Raw genomic sequence first — 21,931 nt, 5'->3', positions numbered from 1 at the left:
TCCTGAAGGATATGGGGTTGTGTGTAAGGACTCGGTCCCAAAGCAGCCTCTGCGGGTGCTGGCCCAGAGCCACCTCAGAGGTGTCGTCACTTTGATTTTCCATCTCCTTGCAGTTAATCCCGAGGAGGTGACAGGTTTCCAGGGACAGGGAAGGGTGGGGGTGACACTAGATGGCGCCGGGAAGCTTGGCTGGGAGAGGAGAAGGGTTTGTTGTTTACAGGAGGTGAAAACTAATGATCCTTCTGAGAACAAAAAAAAAAAAACCCAAGAAGAAGTTTCCCTGGCTGTGATGTAGAGAAAAGCATCGCAGGTCCTGAGCTGTTTGCTTGCCTGCAGACAAAGAGGGCCATTAGATCAGCAGCGTGCCGGGCTCAGCCTGCCCTGCCGAGGGCCAGAGGCTGCAGCAGCACTTCTGCTTCGGGAGCACCGAGCGCGGCTCCAAGGGGCACCCCAAGAACCCCGGCGGGGTCGGGAGCCAGTCCTGGCCAGGCGAGTGTGGCATTAATGAATTAATAAAGAAATGAATAGAAAAATGTCAAAATGTAACGCTAATCCAGATGAATATCCAATGAGATACATAATGAGGGTGGAAAGAAACCTCAGCAGTGGCACAAAATGATGTGATAAAGCAGGTAAGTTCTAAATGTGAGATCCAACGCAGCACTGCACGAATCTGCTGACCCTGGAGCAGCCCCAGGGTGCTCTCGCTCCTGTAAAGGGTCAATTACTTGCCTTTATTTACTGCACTGGAGGGAGGCTGTAACAAACACAGCCTCACAGAGCTGCCCTCCCCGCTCAGCGGGGCTGGAGCAGCCAAGCGGGGCTGTGTTTGTTGTCACAGCAGCTCTGTGGGGTCACAGTGATCATCACAGCCCTGTCCCAGGGACCTGCCCTTCCAAAAACCACAGCCAGCATGGGATGTGCCGCTGGGAGCCTGAGCCTTGGGTCAAACAGCACAGCAAGGCTCGTGGAGAGGGGTCTGCAGGAAACAGAGCCCATCTGCACCGTGTCCCTGGGTTAAAGAGCAGCCTGCAGTGACCCCCTGCAGGAAAACATTCTTTACCAGCATTACAGGCTGGACAAACTGGGCCTTCACAGCTGCTGTGTTTTGTAAGAGCTCAGAGGAAGCTACTGTTTAAAGGACCTTGGCCTCCAAGAGAAAAGAACGTGCCCAGAACCTCCTTTATCTCCCAGATAAGTGGGTCTGGAATGTCAAATCATCGCCTTCCCTCATGGGGATCCAAAGCAGCAAAACCAGTGCCAAGTCAGGAGAGAGGCCAGGAGAGGATGGTGAGGAAAAATCCGGAGGTACAGAGGGTTTAGGGAGATGTGAGGGAAAGCAGGGCCAGGGATAGAGCACGGGAGGCACAGGGAGAGAGATCACAGTGCAGAACAGGGAGCACAGAGCAGCAGCTGGAGGAGACACAGAACTCCAGGCCCTGGCAGACAACGAGGCAGTTGGAGCAGCAGGATGGAAAACAAGGCTGTGTGAGATAGGACACAGAGCCAGCGGACAGCAGGCGGCCACAGGGAAGCTCATCAGCAGAGAGGGGACCCCAGAGGAAAAGGTGACAGGAGGAGATAAATCCAGCTGGTTATGGAAGAGCTGGGGGTGCTGTCTGTGCTTGAGCCCTCGAAAATGCATGTGCAGAATTGACTCAATGCCAGGGGGGTTTTTGTTTCCAATTTCTGAATGTCCTTCTAAACCCACGCCCCCAAGCTGCCACCAACAGAGGCCCACACATGCTGCAGGACCCTCCTCCTTTTGGGGTGGTGAGGTCTCTCTGGAATTAGCACATCCTTGCACAACCAGGATTGGAGGGAGAACTCCTTGTTGCAAAACTCTTCTGGGCTTTGTTCTGGCCCTGCTCTTCGGGTCAGCGTGGTCTCACAGCCTCACCTCACCCTCCTCTGCTTCCACTTCCACACTAATTCCCCTCCCTTGTGGGTTTACAGCCTTTGGCTGTTCATCGTGTTCCTACAGCAGCTCAGGCTGTGGATACAGCTCCCCTCATCCCTGCTCCTGAATCGATTCCCACTCCAGCCCTCACAGCAGTTTCACGGCCCCACAGCCAGAGGTCCAGGCAGCAATGGGGTTCTGGGTATGGGCTGGGTGTTCTGTTGATTTTCTTCGCTCTCACTCAAGGTCATCGGCAAAACATTTTGGGAATAGTCTGAGCAGAGAGAGGCTGCTTCAATTGTCTTCACAAAGGGCAGGGGAGGGTCTGGCATTTCTGTGAAAGGTTAGTCTATGCAGAGCCTTTATCAGCCACAGAGGAAGCAGGATGTGTCTGTGCTGTAAAAAAGGACAATTACAGCCGTGCTGGTGGCTCCAATTTTCCCCGGGACCTTGAGCACATCAGACAACTGAGGGGTGACAGTGATATTTGAGCAACGCAGCAGCGTGAGCCAAATATTTGGAAGTCTTTTGCTTCGCAGAGCCAAGGAGGAGATTTGGGCTAAGGGCTGAATAATGACTTCCAGAGTTTCACAAGAGGTGAGGATGAAAGGCTTTGTTAACCCACATTTCCCGCAGCTCTCACCCGCAGGATTTGTTTGCAGGCATCAGAACCAGCAAAGCATTGTCTGCCAGGAGAGCCAGGGAGCAGGAGGGCAGCTCCAGCTCTGCCTCTGTTTGCTGCCCGACCTTCTGCAGGGATTTACTGAACTCAGCCTCCCCTGGCCATGAGAGCATCACCGACCTGAGTGTGGGGGCTCTAAGGGAAGGACAGAGCCTGGCTGAGGGCTGTGTTCTGTATTCTCCCCCATTTCCAGCACCACAACCATCAGCCAGTCCCATCCACCCCCTTTCCCAGTTTTTCCTATTTTTTTAATCCGTTTTTCCTGGATAAATTCACACGCATCTAGCTGGGCACACCACAAAAACCCATGCTACGAGCAGACTACAAAATCACCTTTCAAAGCAGATGATAGTGAGGAAAATGCACTTGCAGCAGGGAGCCCTGTCAGGAGGCAGAGGAAAAAACTGTGGACAGCCCCAAATTAATAAAACACAGCTGGGTTTGACCTGAGTCACCTGCAATCTCTGCCAAGGTTTGAGCTGGCAAAGCAAATGACCTCGAGGAATCTGCTTTAGAGGGGGCAGCTCTGAGGAGCTGCTGCTGCTGCTCCTGGTCCTTCCCAAACACCCAGAACTAAAGGAAATGCTTGTGAGGACGTGTGCCTTGCCTGCCCAGGTTGATGACTCCACGTGGGATTCCAGTGGGGGTGTTGAAGGCTGGCAGGAGCTTCTCTCCGAGTTCCAGAGCTTTACTCTTGAACACCTGTTAAAAGAGAGGATAAATATTTGATGAAACGAGTCACCCAGGATTCCTTCACGTCCCCTTCTCCAAACACACCGTTGTAAAACACTGGAAGTGCTGTTCCAGGTGTGCTGTGCCCTGGTTCCCCTGCACAAGAGATCTGAACCAGAAGTCTCACTGACCTTTGGCATCTCTAAATTTCCTCTAAAATCTGCACTAAACCAGCACCCAGTCCCCTGCCCAAGCCTCAGCCTGGACCAGAGCAGCTCACAACAGCCCAGCACCCTGTGATCTGAGCTGGTCCTAAGAGTACTCTCCAAATTCTTCCCGTTCCCAGGATGGCAGAGAACACGAGGAGCTGGAATGACTGAGGTACAATCAGAAGGAATCTTTCTAGGCTGAAGCACCGTTAGATTTACAGCGTGGGCTCGCCCAGCCCGTGTCATCTCCTGCCGTAAAAACGAACCATCCTCTCCTTGCAGCTCTCTGCCCAGAAGGATTCGTGGTTTCATGCCTAAGCTGCCCCTTTTCCATTTGTAATGCCTCCGTTTTGGGCCTTCCAGTCAAATTGCAGCTTATGGTGGCTTGCAGCACAAAGCAAGCACACACAATTATTTTGGGACAAACTGATACAAGCACTAATCTTCGCTGCAGAGATTAGTCCTGATCTGGAGAAGCCTCTAAGTGACTTAGGAGATAAAGCACAAGCCTTTTACCTCTAGCCCTGTCGTGGTGGCTCTCAGAAAGCAGGAATTTATTGCTCTAAAAATACAGCACTGAGGAAACCTGAGCTCTCCTGTGGGCTCACAGGCCTTTGATGCTCTCACATGGAAACAGGGGGTTGGTTCAGAAGGGAAAGCAAGAGACAGGGACTTGGTTTTTGCCTTTCAGCCCGGTGACACTGACTGGGTAAGTGACAGGCACTGCCCCAGCTGTCGATGGGACTTCAAGAGGTCACTGCTGGAGTTTTGTGGTTTAATGTGGTTTCTTTTTGCTCTGTTGATCTGAAACCTGTTGAAGCTGTCACTGAGACAGACTCTGAGTCGGGGCACTGAGTCTTTGAGAGTTTTCCCTGGAGGGGAATCACAGAGGGAAGTCATTCCTGGAACTCATTTAAAATGCAACTGAAGTAACAGAGCTGCTCCTGGATCAATGGTGTCACTACGAGGAGCCACCCCACCCTCTGTGGTGGGGCAGCACCAGAGCTGAGCTCTCATTTAGGGCCAGTCCTCACAGAACTCCCCTTTGAACCAGAGTTTCAGCTCACCAAAGACTCCCTGAGCAAAGGAATAATCTCCTCATCTCCCTGCAGCCAGCTGTAAAATTCCAGCCCAGGCACATTATCAAACAGATTATGGCATTATGCCCCGGCCTCTGGCAGGGCTGGGGAGGAGGGGGGGAAGTGGAAATGAGATCCTCATGCTTTATCCAGGGCTCCAGGGGGATGCAGCATCCACCACAGGGGCTGTGACACCCAGGGGGACACTCTGGAGCTGCATCACTTTGTCACAGGGGCCATCAGGACAGAACCATGGAATCCCAGAACGGTTTGGGGGTAGGAAGGGACCCTGAGGATCACCTCACTCCAGCCCCTGGACACGTCCAGCAGAAGGTGGTGTAGATCCAGGTGCCCTGCCCTGTTTGCCACCCTCCTCCTCTGTATCCCAGGGCACTTTATCTCAGGAATTCCTGCTCCAGAGGGACTGTTCAGCGGAGTGTGGAGCACCTGTCCCTCAGCAGCTGCCCTCCTTAGCCCGAGGCGGGATCTGGGATGGTGTCTGATGAAATCTCACCCGACTTGGACTAGAGAGGAACAAGTACAAAGATCCCCACAAACGGCATTCCCCGGGGAGCAATGTGTCCAACTGCAAACGTGTCTCGCTAGAATTGCCCACAGGAGAAAAGATCTTTGGCAAATGAGCCGTGCACGGTGTGTGCAAGGTAATTATGTGAGGCTTAATTAAAGGAACATTAGTGGCATTTCCATATTCACAAAAACGATGGGTTTAGCCTGTGGTTATGGGGGGATTATCTGGTGCTCAGAGAAGAGCTGCTGGAGAGCCCTCTCAGCTCGTTCCTGGGCGCTGTGAGGGACACTCAGAGCTGTGGGGACAAACCTCCTCTCCAGTGAGGTAGTAGGTGGCCAGGAGCCCTCCGATGTAGCGGATGTTCACCTCGAACAGGGACGCTTCTCCGTTCTGCAACGACACGAGGACAGCCCTGAGAGCAGGGTGTGCACAGGGAAACTGCAGAGCCCTCGGTCCCCAGCCCTCACCCACAGCTCCGGGCCCATCTCACAGCACTTTGCTCTGCAGTGACCCAGACCACCCCCACTGATCACCTGTGACAGCCCCTGAGCCAGGCAGGGCAGATCACACCATCACAGGGTCTGCTGAGCTGGAAGGGGCCCACAAGGATCATTGATCCAACTCCTGGCCCTGCCCAGACCCCCCAACAACCCCACCCTGGGCATCCCTGGCAGTGCTGCCCAAAGGCTCCTGGAGCTCTGGCAGCCTCGGGGCCGTGCCCATTCCCTGGGGAGCCTGGGCAGTGCTCAGCACCCTCTGGGGGAAGAGCCTTTTCCTGATACCAACCTAAACCTCCCCATTCCAGCCAACTCCCCAACTTCAGGCCATTCCAGCCCTGTTTCGAGTCAGAGCTGTGAGTCAGTTGGACATAAAAATTTGCACCTTGAAACATTTTATTTAAAGGAAAACTGTACAAGCCCATGGAAAAACGACTTTCTTCATTTACCTGTGGAGAAGGCCCTGCACTGGGCAGATGCAGTTCACTTCAGGAAGGTATTTTCTGCCACTGAGGGACTTGCTGTGCAGGCTGAGAGGGGAGCAGAGCCTGTCAGAGGGGCTGTGATGGTCAGGGGACAGAGAGGCTGCACGGTGTCCCTGTGCCCCACACCCAGTGAGGCTTCACTGCATCCCTCCAGAACCCTCTCACCTGGGACAAGCTCAGCTCCACCACCTCGGCTGATCACCAGCAAATGTCAAAAGGATTGCATTCAAAACAGCCCTATCAAAAATACCTGCTCCTGCCTGCCCAACCTGCATGAGAAAGGATTCCCACCCTCACATAGATGCACCAAGCCAGACCCCAAAACCAGGGAGATCCTCCACCAACACAGCACTTGCAGTGAGCAGGGGGCACCTGAACCTGTGCCCTTCACAAATCCCAGCAAGAGCTCCCTGGAGATGAGGAGTGGAATTGCTGGAGACAGATCGCAGCACCCAGTTTCATGCAGAGCTTGTGGGTCCTGGAGTCCCTGTCTTGCCTTTCTGGACTATAAGAGCTCCTTGTACAGGGCAATATTTAATTAATTTCCCCCTTGCCTCCCTGTGCTGTGCTCCCTGACTCCACAGATCAATCCATAGCATTCACTCTTGTCTTTACAGATCAATCTATTCTGCAGGCCAAGATTAAAAGCTTTTATGAAATCCAGATAAATTATCTCCCAGTTGATTTTGTCCCTTGTTTATCGATTCGGTAACAGACTGAGACCATTCACCAGGTTTATCAGATGTGGGCTGCCTTTTATGAATCCATGAATGCCAGTGGTGCCCTCCCAAACGATGCTTCTCCACAAAGGCAGCCGCAGGCATTGCTCCTGTGGGAGAACCATGTCTCACAACAACTAGACTGGCATTAAACAAATAAAAGTTTAAGCTGCACTTTGGTTTTTACATTCCCTGTGTGTTCCACTGATGAGATCCCATCAGCTGGGGAGGAGGAATCCAGGAGCTGGCTCCAGGGACAGAGAAGGGACAGCACCCTTCAGCTGCCAGCACTGCTGTGCTGCACCCAGAGTCCCAACACAGCTCTGAGTGTCCAGGAAAGCTCCAGGAGCCCCAGAGAGAAGCACCTCTGGCCATGTTTAGAGGGGATGCCCTTCCTTCCAAGCCCTGGCTCTCTCTGTGCTCCCCTGAGGTGTCACACAAGTCCCAGCAGTGACACCAACAAAGGGCCCAGACAAGGGGAGCTGGGTTTACAACCTTAATCTAACTCAAAAAGGGAAACTCATCTTATCACAGGCAGACATTTACCTGAGATGAAACAGAACTTGCTCTTTGATGAGCAAAATTTCCTTGGAGTGTCTAATAATGAGTGTCTGTTTCCATAACCCAGACCAAAACACAAGAACCATTAAACACTGAACCTTATTTTCAGCCAGACACGGTGAGGCTGATCTGGCAGCCCCTGCTGGGACCAGCAGAAAATTGGGGTGAATCACTGCACTGTTCCCTTTGGCCTCAAAAAGAAAATAACCACCTGAGTGGTTTCTTCCCTCACAGAGCTCATGGTTTCCCTCCCCAGATGACTCTGAGGGAAGACAGTGGTCAGGACTGGCTGTTCAGGTGACACAGGCAGGCATTCCCAGCAGCTGACTCACCACATTCAAGTCAAAGCTCTTCTCCACCCACTCCTTGGCTTCTTGGAATTCCTCCTCGAGTTCCATGATGTAGAGGGTATCTAAGGCATCGATCACAGTTGCTCCCCGAAGGCCTCCTGCATGGCAAGAACACAACAGAGGGATGGAGGCACAGCTCTGAATCAGCCTGGGGGGGCTGGGGCAGGCAGCAGCTCCCAGTGCTGGGGGTGTCTGGGTGGGATCTCCTACCAGGGCTGCTCAGCTCTGCCACCCAAAACTGGAGAGGCCCAATCTTCAAAGGCCCGAAAGAATTCTGAATTCTGGAAGAATTCCCCCAAGGAACAGCTCAGGGTCCACACCTGAAGCCCCCAGTCACAACTGCAAGCCTTGGCCTTGTTTCCAGTCCTGTCTTGGCCAAAGTGGCTCAGCAATTCCAGCCTTAGCTGCAAACCTACATCCAGCCTCTCTCCAACCCCCTGCCAAGCACAACCTGTGAGAGACTGAGTTTTATTGTGCAAGAGCACCCAAGGCAGGACTTTGATCCTCCTGCCCTGATGCAGAGTTGCTTTTCTGGGGCACAAATATTCCTGCACCGTGCCATGACCGGCCCAGACACAAACCCCAGCCTCTCCTGGAGGCTGAGAGACCAGAATCTCAGTGAGCCTTGAGCAGAGTGGGTGATTTAGGGGCCTTCCCTTGCCAGCAGCACCTTCCCTGCGAGCACACTGCCCGTTCCCCAGCAGATGGCAATGGGACACGCGCAGCTGAAGGAAATTCCAACCGGGAACTTGGACCAACCGTGTGTAAAAAACGTCCTGCCAGGCGCTGTCTGACGCACACAGAGCTCCCAGGGAGGCACTGATGTGCCAAGGAGACTCTGCAGGGTGTGTGGGCACACAGCCCCACACATTCCATTCCGTGGAATCAGAGATGTGACAACCCTGCTTTGGAACAGCTCAGTGCCAGGGGTTTCTTTCTGTTCAGGTTCCCTGAAACTCCTCCTGCCCTGGGGCAGCCAAGGGTGTGAGCCCATCCTGACTCAACACTCGTCCTGCTTTCCCAGCCCTGGGCAACTCAGCAACACAAACCCTCATGTGAAAGGCTCCAGCTTGGAATCATCATCACTCATCCAGGGCTCCAGTCTGGAATCATCACCACTCATCCAGGGCTCCAGTCTGGAATCATCACCACTCATCCAGGGCTCCAGCCTGGAATCATCACCAGCCATCCAAGGCTCCAGCCTGGAATCATCATCACTCATCCAGGGCTCCAGCCTGGAATCATCATCACTCATCCAGGGCTCCAGCCTGGAATCATCACCAGCCATCCAAGGCTCCAGCTTGGAATCATCACCAGCCATCCTCTGGGGTGTAGCACAGGCGTGAGGCTGCCTCTGCACCACCTCACACACACTCACTGCTCAGCTGAGCCACATTCCCACCCACCCCCTGGCAGACCTTTGGGAATCTCTGCCAGCAAAGATGCTTGGATGACGTTCAGGTTTTGTTTCTGCAGCAGAAGCTCCTCGTACCAACCCTGTCCCCATCACCTCCTTCTCCACAAAGACTCACTCACTGCCGTGCCCAGGGATTCTCCTGAGACTTATTTCTGTTTGGCTCAGGTCAGTTCCTCCTCCTCACTCACAGACTTCCAACTGCTCCCCCAAATTCCCCCAGCCTTTCGCTGCATGCTCAGATGGGTTTGGCACTTTTGTAACACCTCCAGTGCTACTTCAGTTCCAGTTCTGCTCAAGAGAAGAAAACCCAGCTGGATGCACTGCCAAGGAACGGCTGCGGAGGGGAGAGAGAGGCAAAGGTGAATTGTGTGCCATGAACCTTTGGTCTGCTCTCACTAAGGGACAAAGGGACTGTGTCTGATGTGCATCATCCCTCCAGCCCAGAGCAATGCTCACCATCCACCCATTCCGGGCTCATTCCTGCTCTCAGCATTCCCCTCCCGTAGGGAAGGATCCTGCCTTATTTTGTTGATGTTACAAGATTGCAGTTTTGACACTTTTCAGCCAGGCAGCACATCATTGCTTTAATAAAAACCCAACCAGGACTTTACTGCTCAACTACAGATTGCTGCCTTTCGGATGCTGTCTGCATCAAAAGCAGGGGCTGTGTGAGAGGAGGGAGGCAGCTGAAACAGCCTCCAGAAATCCATTTACCCCCGCAGGCCTGGGAAATGATCATCTAACTGGAGCCATCTCTGGGAGCAATGGATGGATGGAGTCAAACAGTCACTGGATCAACTGGTGGGCTCTAAAAAAGCAGCTGGGCTGATGCGGGCCTGGAATGTTTGCCAAAAGCACTGACCATGAAAAACAACATCATCGTGGGCAGCGCTGCTTCTATCAGCCCTAATGATTCTTCAATATTAATGATTATGTGATTTTTATACACTTTCCCGTTAGCAAGGAGAGACGTGACAGGGAGGCAGGGAAAGCATTTTAAACAGGGAAGGAAGGGCAGTGGCACCTAAGGCACAGCCTGTTACTGTGATGTTCTCAGAGGAAAATCACACTGCTGGGCTCGGCTTAATTTGATGACATAATCAACAAAAGCTTTTCATAATCTGCAGAGAGACAATGAGGGAAGTTGGATTTGCTCACACTAAATGGAGACAAAGACAATAAACTCACCATTTTCTGGGATGATTAATTGAAGTGAGAAATATTGCTGGAATTGACAGAGCCTTTTATGTTTTTAGCAAGTCAGGCCTTTAACTCTGTGAGCTGCTCTGGGGATTGGGAACATGCTCCGATCTCTGCTCGGAGTGGCTCAGCTTTCCTCCTGCGTTTGACAGAGCGGAGGGCAAAGCTCGCTCCCCTGCTGCTTTGTCTTTGTGTCACATTAAACATTTGTTTTAAATATTCCCTCACCCTCTGCATCAGAAGAACCTCGGGCTGTGTGTTTTGTACCAGGGGCTGGGCCGTGTTTCCTTTCTTCTGCACCGGCTTTGAAGCAGCTGCAAATGCTCAGTGACTCCTTTCCTCCTCCCAGAGCCCTTCCCAGCACCAGGAGGGGCCGTGTCAGCTCCGGTCCCAGCAGAGGGATAGAAAGGCAGCTCCTTCCCCTCCTCAGCCACGGAGCAAACCAGGACCTGGCTGTGTCTGTGCCTGGCCAGGACAGAGGGCACCCAGAGGGTCCCTGACCCCCAGCCTGTTACTTCTTTGCTAGGGGAGCATCTTCCCTCCTTCCTGCTTGGACTTGGCTTCATCAGAGCAGGCCAGAGCTGTGACACAGCAGCTGTCAGAGCTGGTGTGTGCACATCCCAGCATGTTCCTTACAGCACGAGCACACCCACTTGGGAGCGTGGTGACACCTCCTGACACCTCCTGCTCGTGTTAGTTACAAAATCAGCACCTCTCCAGACCTGCACATTAGCATGGGAGGGGTGTAATCAAAGGGGAGGCAGCTCGAAACTAAATCAAACCCCTCTCTGTCACTTCTGACTCTTGCTGACACCCTCGTCTCAAAATTGCTGGTTTCAGCCTCACTGTACTTGCTCTGAGGGAGCTTTAAAGTAGGAACCAAGAAACCCTCAAAAGAAACCCTCAAAAGAAACCCTCCAGGAAGTACCCAGAGCTGGGAGCGTGGCTTTTAATCAGGACCCCATGTCTGAGATTCTGCCTGTCTCCACAAACCCAAGTGTGCAATGAAAAGCCACTCCTGATCCTGCCCCCAAAGTGGCTTGGAGCGAGGATACCTTCACCCTGGAGAGGCAGAGTCACTTTGCTGATCCCAAAAGGGCAGGTGGGTCTTTGGGCACCGCTCTGGGATCCACAGCAGCTCCTCCAGCAGCTCCTCACTGCCCAGTGAGCCAACAGCCACGGAATCACAGACCCCCCAGGATCATCCATTCCTGTCCCACTGGGACCAGAGAGAAGAACAAGGCCCTCGGGAGGAACTGAGAAGTCTGGGAGCATTTCTAACTGAATGTCACAGCAGCTCTGGTGACAGGGCCTCTGCCCAGAGTCGGCCCCTGAGTGATGATCAGGGGAGGAGAAGCAGCAGCTGATGGGAGCAGACAAAGGTTCATCTCTCCCTGAGCTGAAGGAGGGCCAGTGCCACCCTGTATTTGCTCTTTTGTGCAGCAGAAGAATGGAGAGAGGAGTGTGGGCAACAAGGCTGCTCTGTTCCTGCTCCCACCCACCCCAGGAGCAGCGCTGAACCCTGCCACAGAGAGCACTAATGAACATTAACTTCATTACCATAACGCTGGGGAAAGGTGCTGGGTGGAGAGGAGCTGGCGTTGGTGGCTCTGAGGGGGTTTTTGCCTTGTTTTGTTTCTTCTTTTCTTAATTTTTTTTTTGTGGGAAATGACTCAGGCTCTGGAGTCATTGGGGAATTCTGCCCCAAATGAAACACCCCTTGGGGTGAGGTGTTTACAGGCTGGGGATCTACGTGTCCAAGTCCAGACTCACCTGCCCCTGCCTCTCCCAACACCTAAACAAGTGGCCTATAACCCCAGCACTTGTCCAGCACCCAGAGCTTAGCAAATGTCTCATTTTCCAAAGATGAGCAGCTGTGATGGGAGGGATGGAGAGTGCTGCCTTCCCTCGCTCCCCTCTTCCCAAAATAGCCCCCACGGAGTATCACAGGCCAGAGAGAGACTTGAAGAGCTCCCAGCTGCAAGTCTGTCCCTTGAGAGCCTTAAAAAAAGCCACAAAAGTGATGCTTCAGCACCCAAGGATGCTTCAGCACGAGAGGGGTCTGAAATAGCCCTTTTCCTCAGGAAGGAGAGATCCTTCCAAAGGCTCTGCCTGAATCCATCACACTCTCCGTGCCTGGGGAGCCACGGAGCACGAGGACCCTGCAAAGACCCCCACACCACAGGCAGGACTCTCCCTGTCCCACCTCCCACCAGGTTTGCTTTGAGGTCCAAGGAACAAGGAGGAGTTCAGGGTGTGCCTTTGGAAAGCTGGACACGGCGCAAGGATTCCCACGCAGCAGGAGATGGGAGCATCCTCACCGGTATCCTCACCAGCTTCCCAACACTCCCTGGTGCCAGGGTTTAGCTCAAATAAAATTACCCTTTCACAGGCTGCTTTGGGTTGGAAGGGGCCTTAAAGATCCTACGATTCCAACCTTCCCCTAGAAAATTCCTCGTGCTGTATCACCTCTGCTCAGAGCCACGGTCCCCAGTGGCTGCCATCACTTGTCTGCCCCAGGGATGGATGGAAGCCCACGCTGACCTCACCCACACCCACCGGCCCTGCAGCGAGCAGGGAGGTTGGGGAACCTCGTCTCTAACGCCCTCAGTCCCAGGGGGCCTGGTCCTGCCATTTGGCAAAGAACCCTTTATGAAGTTACGCAGCGAACAGAAACCAAATCCTTCATTTCCAACAAAGCCATTTCAAAATCCGTACAGTAACGCATTGTGCCAACGCCTCAGATGAACAGCACAAGCCATTAGGAAGATATCAGACTTAATCTTGCATACAGCAGGACTGTTTAAATGCTGCAGAACAGGGAGTTTCAAATAGCTCTTTGCTAACTTTAATAACAGAGTTTACAACTGAAAGGCAAGAGCAGAAGGGGGAGGAATTTAGATCAGCGCAATGTAAACCCAGATCAAAAATGAAAGGTCTTGACTCCCACTGTTCTTATGTCAAACCGCATTTGTCAAAACAGAAATTAGTGCTGAAATCTTGTTTGGAATAAAAATTAGGATGCAGTTTCTATGAAACATGATGAACTTGTTAACTGCCGAGGCGCAAGGGGCTCTGGTTGTCACTGGTTGTTTACCTTCACCTCTCGGGGTGCAGGAGGGAACACACGAGATCCCTTCCCCTGGTTCTGCTGGTCTGAAGACTTCAATTAAAACCAGTGCCCTGTTACAGCAGGAGTCTGAAAAATGACCATCTCCAAGTGCTGCTTTTCCCGTTCTTTTTGGTCCTTTTTCTCCCTGACAGGGCTTGGAGAGCAGCCTGGACTCCTGACATTTATCCTGAGATCTGTGTGAGAAGCCTGGGAGCTGCCTGGGACCACGTCACCACACAGCTCCTCCTGGCTGGTGGCAAACTGTCCAATTCTGGGAGAAATCCACACAGAGACGTTTTACACAGCTCAGGATTATCTTGGCAACAAAGTAAACTGTGAAAATCACTGCAGCTCCTGGAAAAATCTAAATCTGCCCCGCAGCCAAGATTTGCCAGTCCCTGTGTGGAGAGCTCCGGGTCAGACACAACGACAGGCTGGGAGCCTGCAGCTCCTGAGGTGGGATCTGGGTTTAGGCCAGAGCTCCCTGCCTGCTCTGGGCTTTAGTTTCTCCTGCCAGCCAAAAAAAGCAGGAGGAATTTTCCTCAAAGCACGAGAAGAAAGAGGGTTTAAAGAAAGAGAATGTGCTGGTTAGAGAAATAAAAATTAATTTACCCACCACATCCGACCTGATGTCTCTGTTCTTCCCAAGCACTCTGCACCAGCCATCCATCTCCCCTCTGGAATGGTGCAGAAACACACCCCACTGGTGCTTTTTTAACATTTCCTTTCAGCACTGACACACCAGGGATGGGCACAGAAGATAAACCCCAGCTCCAGGAGATGCTCTCCAGTGGAAAGTGACTCTGCTCCCATTGCAAGGATCAACCCCAGCTGTCAGGGATCCCCAGGACAGGGCTGGCACTACTGGTCCAGCTGACACAAATTAAACACAAAATCCAAATGGAACTGGGAAATGGGTTTTCTCTTCTGGAAGAAAGAACATTTCTCAGTTAAGTCCACAATCGTCCCATTACAGCCCAGTCCTTCAGCCGCCTGTGAGTGGTACCTACTGCAGATGAAGCCAGAAACACCAGACCTGAGCTACAGCCCTGCCACAGCCTTATTTATTGAGTTTTTTGTCTGTGAACCTGATAGCTGTAACACAGAGTAACTACATTCCCTTTTATTTAAGGCAAACTAAACAAATTACGTCTGAGCAACAAGGTAGCAGAAGTGAGAGATGGAGGGGACAAAGCAATAGTCCAAGAATTAGAAGAGATCTATTTCTTTTTGTATCAGCACATTCTCTTGCAGAGTTAGGAAAAAAAAGTCCATTAGCTTTTGAGTAACCTCATTTTTCTTTGCTTTCCAAATAAACCACTGCACCTACACTTCAGGGACCTCATCAAAAAACACTTCATGGCCAAGGTTATTTTCCAATCTTCCTCACATTAATCTTCCTCACATTAATCTTCCTCACTCTCCTCTCCAGGTACTGGTCAAAGGGTCACCCCCTGAGCACTCTCCATGCCAAAAGTGCTCCCCTGATGGGCAGCAAAGGCCACCTGGCAGAACCCTGCCGGGTCATGGGCAGCTCTGTCCCTCGCCCTGTCCCTGCTGCTGCCCCCTCAGCTGGGAGCAGCCATCCCGGGGGTATCAGGGTGGCACTCTGTGCCAACCCACCCCCCACATCCCAACAAAGCAGCCCCCATCTTCCCAAAACACAATTCCCCCTCTGATTTCAGTTGATGTTGCTCTGGCCTCTTCTTCTTCACCATCCCTGGCAGATTCAGCAGTCACAGGATGCTGGCCCTGCTTTGCAGGCTACCAACAACAGGCTAGCAACCTCTTCAGCTATCAGTTCCCTGGCCCTGGAGGTGTGGATTCTGGATCCATGGGAATTCCATGCATTTATGAGACACGGGACATCACTCAGACCACACCGAGGTTCCGCCGCTCTCTGAGCTTCACACCCAAAACCAACCCAAACCCTCTGTGCTGCAGGGTGGTTAAAGCCACACCTCCCCCAGCTGAGGAAAGGTCCAAGTGCTGATCATTCCCTGAAAAGATGCTTAGGAACAGCAGAGCAATAATCCTGGAGCACGTGGCTGGGAAGAAGCAGAGCCCAGGGCGCAGCAGAGCGAGCAAAGCGACTGAGAGGCAGCACGGCCTCGAGAGCTCCATCTGCCAGCCCAAGCTGAGCCTCCCACCCACAGCCAAGCAACTTTGAAGGCTGGCATGAGGGAAATCACCCAAACATCTGGCTCACACGACAGCTCAGTCTGGTTTTTGCTGTCAACAGGAGAGATCTTCCGAGTTCCTGGGAAGTGCTAATGAATCCCAGTTCCACCTGCACCACAGCATATGGGCTGCACAGGTAAAGCTGGCACCACAGACAGGCAGCTTCAAGTGCTGCCTTTTAGGCTGCTATGATCAAATTTAATAGAGAGTGTGTTCCAGCTGGGGAAGAAATGGCTTTTTTGGATTACAAACCACTCATGTTTTTCAAATATCAATCTCCCCTGAAGAATTAAGGCTATCGTTCAAGCTGAAGCAGCAGTGGCAGCTCTGCCCTGAACCAGTGATGGGTGAGAGACACAAAACGAGAGCTTGGGCTCATTTAGGGACGTGGCAAAGTAGGCAGAGCCTGGAGGAGAGCAGGTTAGCAATATTCTTATTATGCACTGGGAAAAAAAGAAAAGAAAGGTGTTCAGCACAGAAACGAATTGCTTGTCACAGCACCAGCCCTTCAGATGAGTTATTTCCTTCAGAGGAATGGGAGAGGAGACATTTGATAAGCACCTATTGCCAACTGATTCTTAAGTATTTAATACTTGGCAGCAGCTCCCCAGTTTAATCCTCTTTTCCCCAGTTTCTCCAACCATCTTTCAACATTTAGTGATCCTCCAACAACCAGCTCTGGTTCATCCCTGCACGACTCCAACACCTCCTGGAGCTCAAATCAAACTGTTCCCGTTTCAAAGTGTCACGGAGGAGGGGGAGGTTTGACTGAGCCTGGGAACACAATCCCTGATACAGCAGAGATACTGCAAATCCACTCTCCACGTGCCTCCCATCTGTCTCCGTGACACACAGACTCCATTGCAGGCAGCTCTGTGGGCCATGGAGAGCTCGGCAGGAAATTGGAAGTGATCAGCATTCAAATGCTCCTCTGGGAAGGAGCTTTCCTCCTGGTTTTGGGGCTCAGATGTTGGCGAGGCAGAGGTAATTACTTCTGACAAAGATGGGTCATTTGACAAGCCAGGAGCACTTCTGGGAGGAGCAGTTCAAGGAGGTTAAGCGGAAGACAACATCTGGGGCAAAACACTGCTGGTGCCTCCCTGTTCTGGATGCTTGAAATTAATTCTGGAGTGGTTAAAGGTAATCTGATTATATTCAATTTATTGCTCCTCCACAGACCTCCTTGAGGACCTGCAGCATTTAATGTGAGGGGTCCCAACAGGCCCATTAAAACAAACACACACATCCTACCTGCAACTATTATCCTGCTCTGCCAGAGCCACAGGTAGCAGTTAACGAGCAGAGACTGCTAATTCACCTCAATTCAAAGGAGAGATGCTTCATTATAACAATCAGAAGGTGCCCTTCTATCTCCCAAACACACTTCCCAAAAAGTGGCAGATGTGTTATGACAGCACAGCCTGGAACTCCTGGCAGTGACTTTCCCTCAGATCCGCTCCGCTCTGGATGGGCTTTGCAGAACAGGCACCACGTTGGGGTTGGGTTATAAAACCACTCATCCCTGACGTGGTTTTATCCACAGCCCAGCCAACATCGCCTCCCAGAAAGGATCTGGTCCTTAACACCAGCCCAGGTGTGAGAGAATTCAGAGATAAAGAAATGAAACCCTTTGCCTCCAAATGAATTAACAGGATTAACCTTGCTGTTCAGTATGGAACAGAGCTGCCGGCCTGGCCACCTGCTGAGCACTCATGAGCTGAGCTTGGAACCCTCGTAATCATCGATGGAAGAATCTGAACACATTTTCTCTGTGAATGCAGTGGGTCAGGAGAATGCAAATGGTCCATTACCATGAGCACAAACACATTAAGCCACGGTAACTCCATCACTTGGGACCATCTGTCCGTGTTCTTCCCTTTCTCTCCCATATTGTTAAAGTCACACCAACAAGACCCCAGCTGAAAGCCTCCAAATGCTCTCCAGCACGCTGCTTGACAGGATTAGATATCAAAATAATCTCAGCAAATTGGGAAAATAGTCAGGAACAAGCGGGATGCAATTCAGTAAGGCCACGCGGCGCGTTCCGCCCCGGGGGAAGCACAACGAACCATGAAGCAGAAGGAATAAATGGTGAGGCAGCACTCTGTGAAAGCCATACCCAGGCTGCAGCCCTCGGAAATGCAGCTCAAACCAACGATTTCCAGCTCAAACCAACGATTTCCAGTTCAAATCAACAACGCTGGAACGCTGGAAAAAGGAGCAAAGCCCACCCCAGGATGAGCAATAATATCCCACACACAAGAAAGGGCCCTGCTCTCCAGGCCAGGGCACAGAGTCTCCTTCCAGCAGCATCTGGAGATTCCAGAGGGAAGCAGGAGGAATGTGCAGTTAAAGCTGGGAAGGTCTGGGACTGTTCAGCCTTGGGGAAACTTGGCAACGTTTTGCAAAGACACGGGGAGATGCTGCAAAGAACGGGAGGGTACAAGCACTCTGCACATGGCCAGGGAAAGGCCAAGGAGTCACAGCTTAACTCTGCAGGAGAGCACGGTCAGGCACCAGGACAAGCTTTAAAGCTGGAAAGCACTGGAGCAGGATCACCTGCCAGGACCTTCCAGCCTCGGGAAGGGAAGGACTCAATGACCCCTCGCTGCTACTTTTGTGTTTTGTTGCTCCCTGAGACGAGTGGGAATTGCAGGTCTCCAAAAAGCCTCCTGAGGATGCCCCCTGGAGATGCAGCAGAGTGGTCCCGAGGGAAGGAAGTGCTCTGTAATTTGCTTTCTGATGGCTCCATTCCCTGCAAGCCTTCCCCAGAGCTACCTTAGTGACAGAGAACATCACAGCTACAATTTGGGATGTACACACAAGTCAGGAAATTAAAAATGCTGGTTCCCACAGCAACCAGGATGGAGCCTGCCAAGAGAGAAGGAATGTTCTAGCCGAGGCAAGAGGTGTTAATTTTAATGCCTGAAGGCGACTTCCACTTCCAGCTGCCTGAAGGAGAAGTCCATGAAAGGGCAAACCTTGATCCTCAGTTTCTTTGTTCCCAAATTCCCTCTCTTCCTGGCAGAACACAGCACAGACTGGAGCTTGGAAATGGAGATGAAACGGAGCAATCAAGGCTGCTGTAAGCCCAGCCCCGGCATGCTGTGATCCCCCACTTCAGAATTCACACAGTTTGTGTTTTCCCACCCCCCAGCTCTGTGAGGAAACGATCCCAGTGCAATCCTGTGTTCAGATAAAAGCACTGTGGAGAGAAACAGGAATCACTCAGGTCTTCTTAATCCTGTGTTTGTACCTGAGAGGTAAATTATGGGTATATTGAAATTAGGAGGAAACCACCTCTGCCTTTAGAACTTTCTCTTGAAACGCTTTCATTTTCCTGCACTGAGCTTTTTCTCATTTCTCCCCCTCCCCCCTTTTGGGAGCTGCATATAAAGTGTGTCAGGGTGCAGAAGTGCTGTTGAGAATAAAACATCAGAAGAAGGATGAACAGTTTTAGTCAGTCCAAAAAAAATCCTCCCCGTGTTTCACACTGATGCCTCAAGCAAAGGCTAAGGGATTCCCTTGAACTTCCAAAATATCCTCTCTAGAGACAGGAACAATCCTGGGAGGCTAAAAGGAAGTATTTTCTGAAAGCATAAAGGTCTTCGAGTGACAAATGCCTACCACAACATTCTGAGCACACAGAGCCAGCCCTGGCAGCAGTGACAAATCTGAAAGTTGATGTCCTGTGGGAGGAAGTTAAACCCACTGATTAAGTGAGATAAGGGACTTCTCTCCCCTGAAAAGGCAGCAGAGATGAAAACAAAATATCAGAAACAAGCACCTGGAGAAATTACAGAGGAAGAAATTCTGTAGCAGGACCCATTTGATATATGATCTCCTGGAGGTGAATAGAAAAATGTCAAAATCTAACACTAATCGAGATGAATATCCAATGAGATACATAATGAGGGTGGAAAGAAACCTCAGCAGCGGCACAAAATGATGTGATAAAGCAGGTAAGTTCTAAATGTGAGATCCAACACAGCAAAGCCAGTTTGGAACCTGCTTAATCTCTTCAGAAGTTTCAAGAGTGGAAACCAAGTGAATTAAAACCAAAGTAAGTGGGGTTTTTTTTTTGCTGTACAGTTTCCATCTCCTCTGAATAAAGAAGAACAAGCTAAAATACAGAGGGATAAAGGCAAGAAACCCAGGAGTCTCAAGATATTTCCAACATTAAAAGGCAGAGCTAAAAGTGTATTTTTAAAATATTCTTAACCTGCTCTGGTTTTTTCTGTAGTTCCTGGTAGTGAAGGGGGGGTCGTGTCTGCAAACTCCTCCTGGAATAAAGCAGGAGCCAGAGGGGGATCGGGCAGACCTCGTCACGGAATGGGTTATTGAGCACTGGAACTGCCTGCTCGGGGAAGTGGCGGAGTCGCAGCCCGGGAAGGGCTCAGCAAAGTGTGGATGTGGCACTTGGGGACGTGGCCTAGTGCTGAACACAGGGGGGTGGTGCTGGGTCAGAGGCTGGACTTGGGCGTCTTCTCCAACCTTAATTCGGTGATTCTGGCAAAAGATCTCACAAAGCAGCGGCCTGCAAACAGGGGCCAGGAGACACCCGGCCCTGAGCGTTCCCAAAAGACACCTTCGGCCCAAGCAGGGCAGTCAGGAGCTCCAGGTGTGGCATTTCCCTCCCTACAGAATCCCAGACTGGTCTGGGTGGGAAGGGACCTTAAAGCCCATCCTGTGCCACCCCCTGCCATGGGCAGGGACAGGTCTCACCCTGCCAGGCTGCTCCAAGCCCCATCCAGCAGCACATTCCATACAATTCCCAAGCCGTGCCCAGGTCCCTGGAGCGGGTGCCGGATGTTTGTTCAAACCAGCTGGAAGTGCCAAGCCTCCAACTCAGCTTTTGCTGTGGAGTTGCCACCAAAGCCTCCTAATCCAGAGCTGGATCTGAGAGCAGTCCAACTCCACCCACTCTCAGCTGGCTGCCTTTTAATCACACGCTCAATATCTCTGAAGATTAGACAATTATTTCCGCATAATTAGTGTCCAGAATGAGGCACAGGCAACATCCATAATGGGGTGCTTAAAGAAAATATTAAAAGGAAAGAAGGAAAAATCTTGAAGATGAGCTGACTGTATTTTAAATTACACCCAGAGCCTGAAAAAAGGATAACAAAATAGCTCCAGCCTGATTGTTCCCTGTGTGCTCGGCCACGGGGCCGCTCACGTGTGGCTTCCTCCACATCTCTGCCTGCTCCTCTCCCCAGCAGCCCAAAGAGGCCCCACAGAACCCTCTTCACTCAAAGCTCAACGCATTTTTCTCCCTTTTCCTGTTTCCATTTGCTACTCTAATGGCTGTTTTTCTATTTCTTGTTTTGTTTCCTTCTCCCCCGTTTTGCTGTGCGAAGCACTTCTGACAAATCCCAAGACACTCTCTCCTACTTTTAGGCCTCATTAAGCTCCAAACTCTGTTTGGGGTCAGTGGAAAGTTCAGGAAGCTCATGAGGAAGCCGGGATGATTAATGGGGTTGCATGGAGATAATGTGGAGCTCTCCCAGTTTGCTGCTCAGGACTGGCCCAGGCCAAACTGTGCTGACCAGAGTCCCCAGATCCCCCAGTCTGGGCTCTCACATCTCAGCTTCTCCATCCAATTCTCCTTTCTGCCTTTATTTTTTTGCTGAGACGTAAATCTAACACGAATCCACTCGGTTCAAAGGACACTTTTTCACCAGTCACTGCCCTGCTCAGCCCCAGAACCAAGGTTTGATGCAAAGGTGTTTGAGGAGGGCTGGAGGCCACTCTGAGACATTGGAGTTTTTTCTGGTTTAACTTTTAAAATTAATATTTCAAGCTGAGAAGTCAGCTGAGCCCCTGTAAACCCCTGTGTGGGGTTTAGGGTTCAGTGGAGCTCTGATGTTTGAGCCACCACTGCCAGCAGGACCCAAGGTGAGAGCGGAGTGGGGACAAATCTCGGATTAATTACCTCGGGATTGATCTCAAAACAGGGGACAAAAACCCCACAAAAGGGATTAATGCCAGCTCCAACACGCAGCCAGACTCCAGTGAGTTTGGGATTTGGAGGATATCCTGATTCCCTGCTTCCTGCTGCCAGGAAATAAAGTTTGTTACTGCAGATTTCACTGACAGCAAAAGCCAAAGTCAACTCAAAATGCCCTCCTGAAAATTATTCATCTGGGGAACATTACACATGAAAAAAAAAAAAAAAAAAAGATGATGCCAGGGAGCAACAGAGTTCCAACAACATCATCATTACAAGGTATTTTTCTCTTTAAAGAGCCCATGGAGCCAAGCATCCAATGTCATGTGCAATAGGCAGCAGGCATAATTCAGCATAGAAATTAAGAGAGCCATTATTATTATTATTA

General features: G+C 51.3%; 1 protein-coding gene across 2 annotated transcripts in view; it reads right to left on the bottom strand.

Annotated features, from left to right (window-relative positions):
* Nucleotides 1–21,931, bottom strand: part of MAN1C1 (mannosidase alpha class 1C member 1) — a 56,797-nt gene that overhangs the window by 9,943 nt on the left and 24,923 nt on the right. For both annotated transcript variants that reach the window (XM_032132720.1, XM_032132721.1), the window contains exons 4-6: nt 7,666–7,781; nt 5,381–5,461; nt 3,190–3,284 (exon numbers count right to left, since the gene is read on the bottom strand). In XM_032132720.1, coding sequence (XP_031988611.1) covers nt 3,190–3,284; nt 5,381–5,461; nt 7,666–7,781 — 292 coding nt within the window. The remainder of the gene's footprint in view (nt 1–3,189; nt 3,285–5,380; nt 5,462–7,665; nt 7,782–21,931) is intronic.

The sequence above is a fragment of the Corvus moneduloides genome, chromosome 23 (assembly GCF_009650955.1).
Source record: "Corvus moneduloides isolate bCorMon1 chromosome 23, bCorMon1.pri, whole genome shotgun sequence".
NCBI classification, from domain to species: Eukaryota; Metazoa; Chordata; class Aves; order Passeriformes; family Corvidae; genus Corvus; species Corvus moneduloides.
This window is presented reverse-complemented; position numbering and strand designations above follow the sequence as displayed.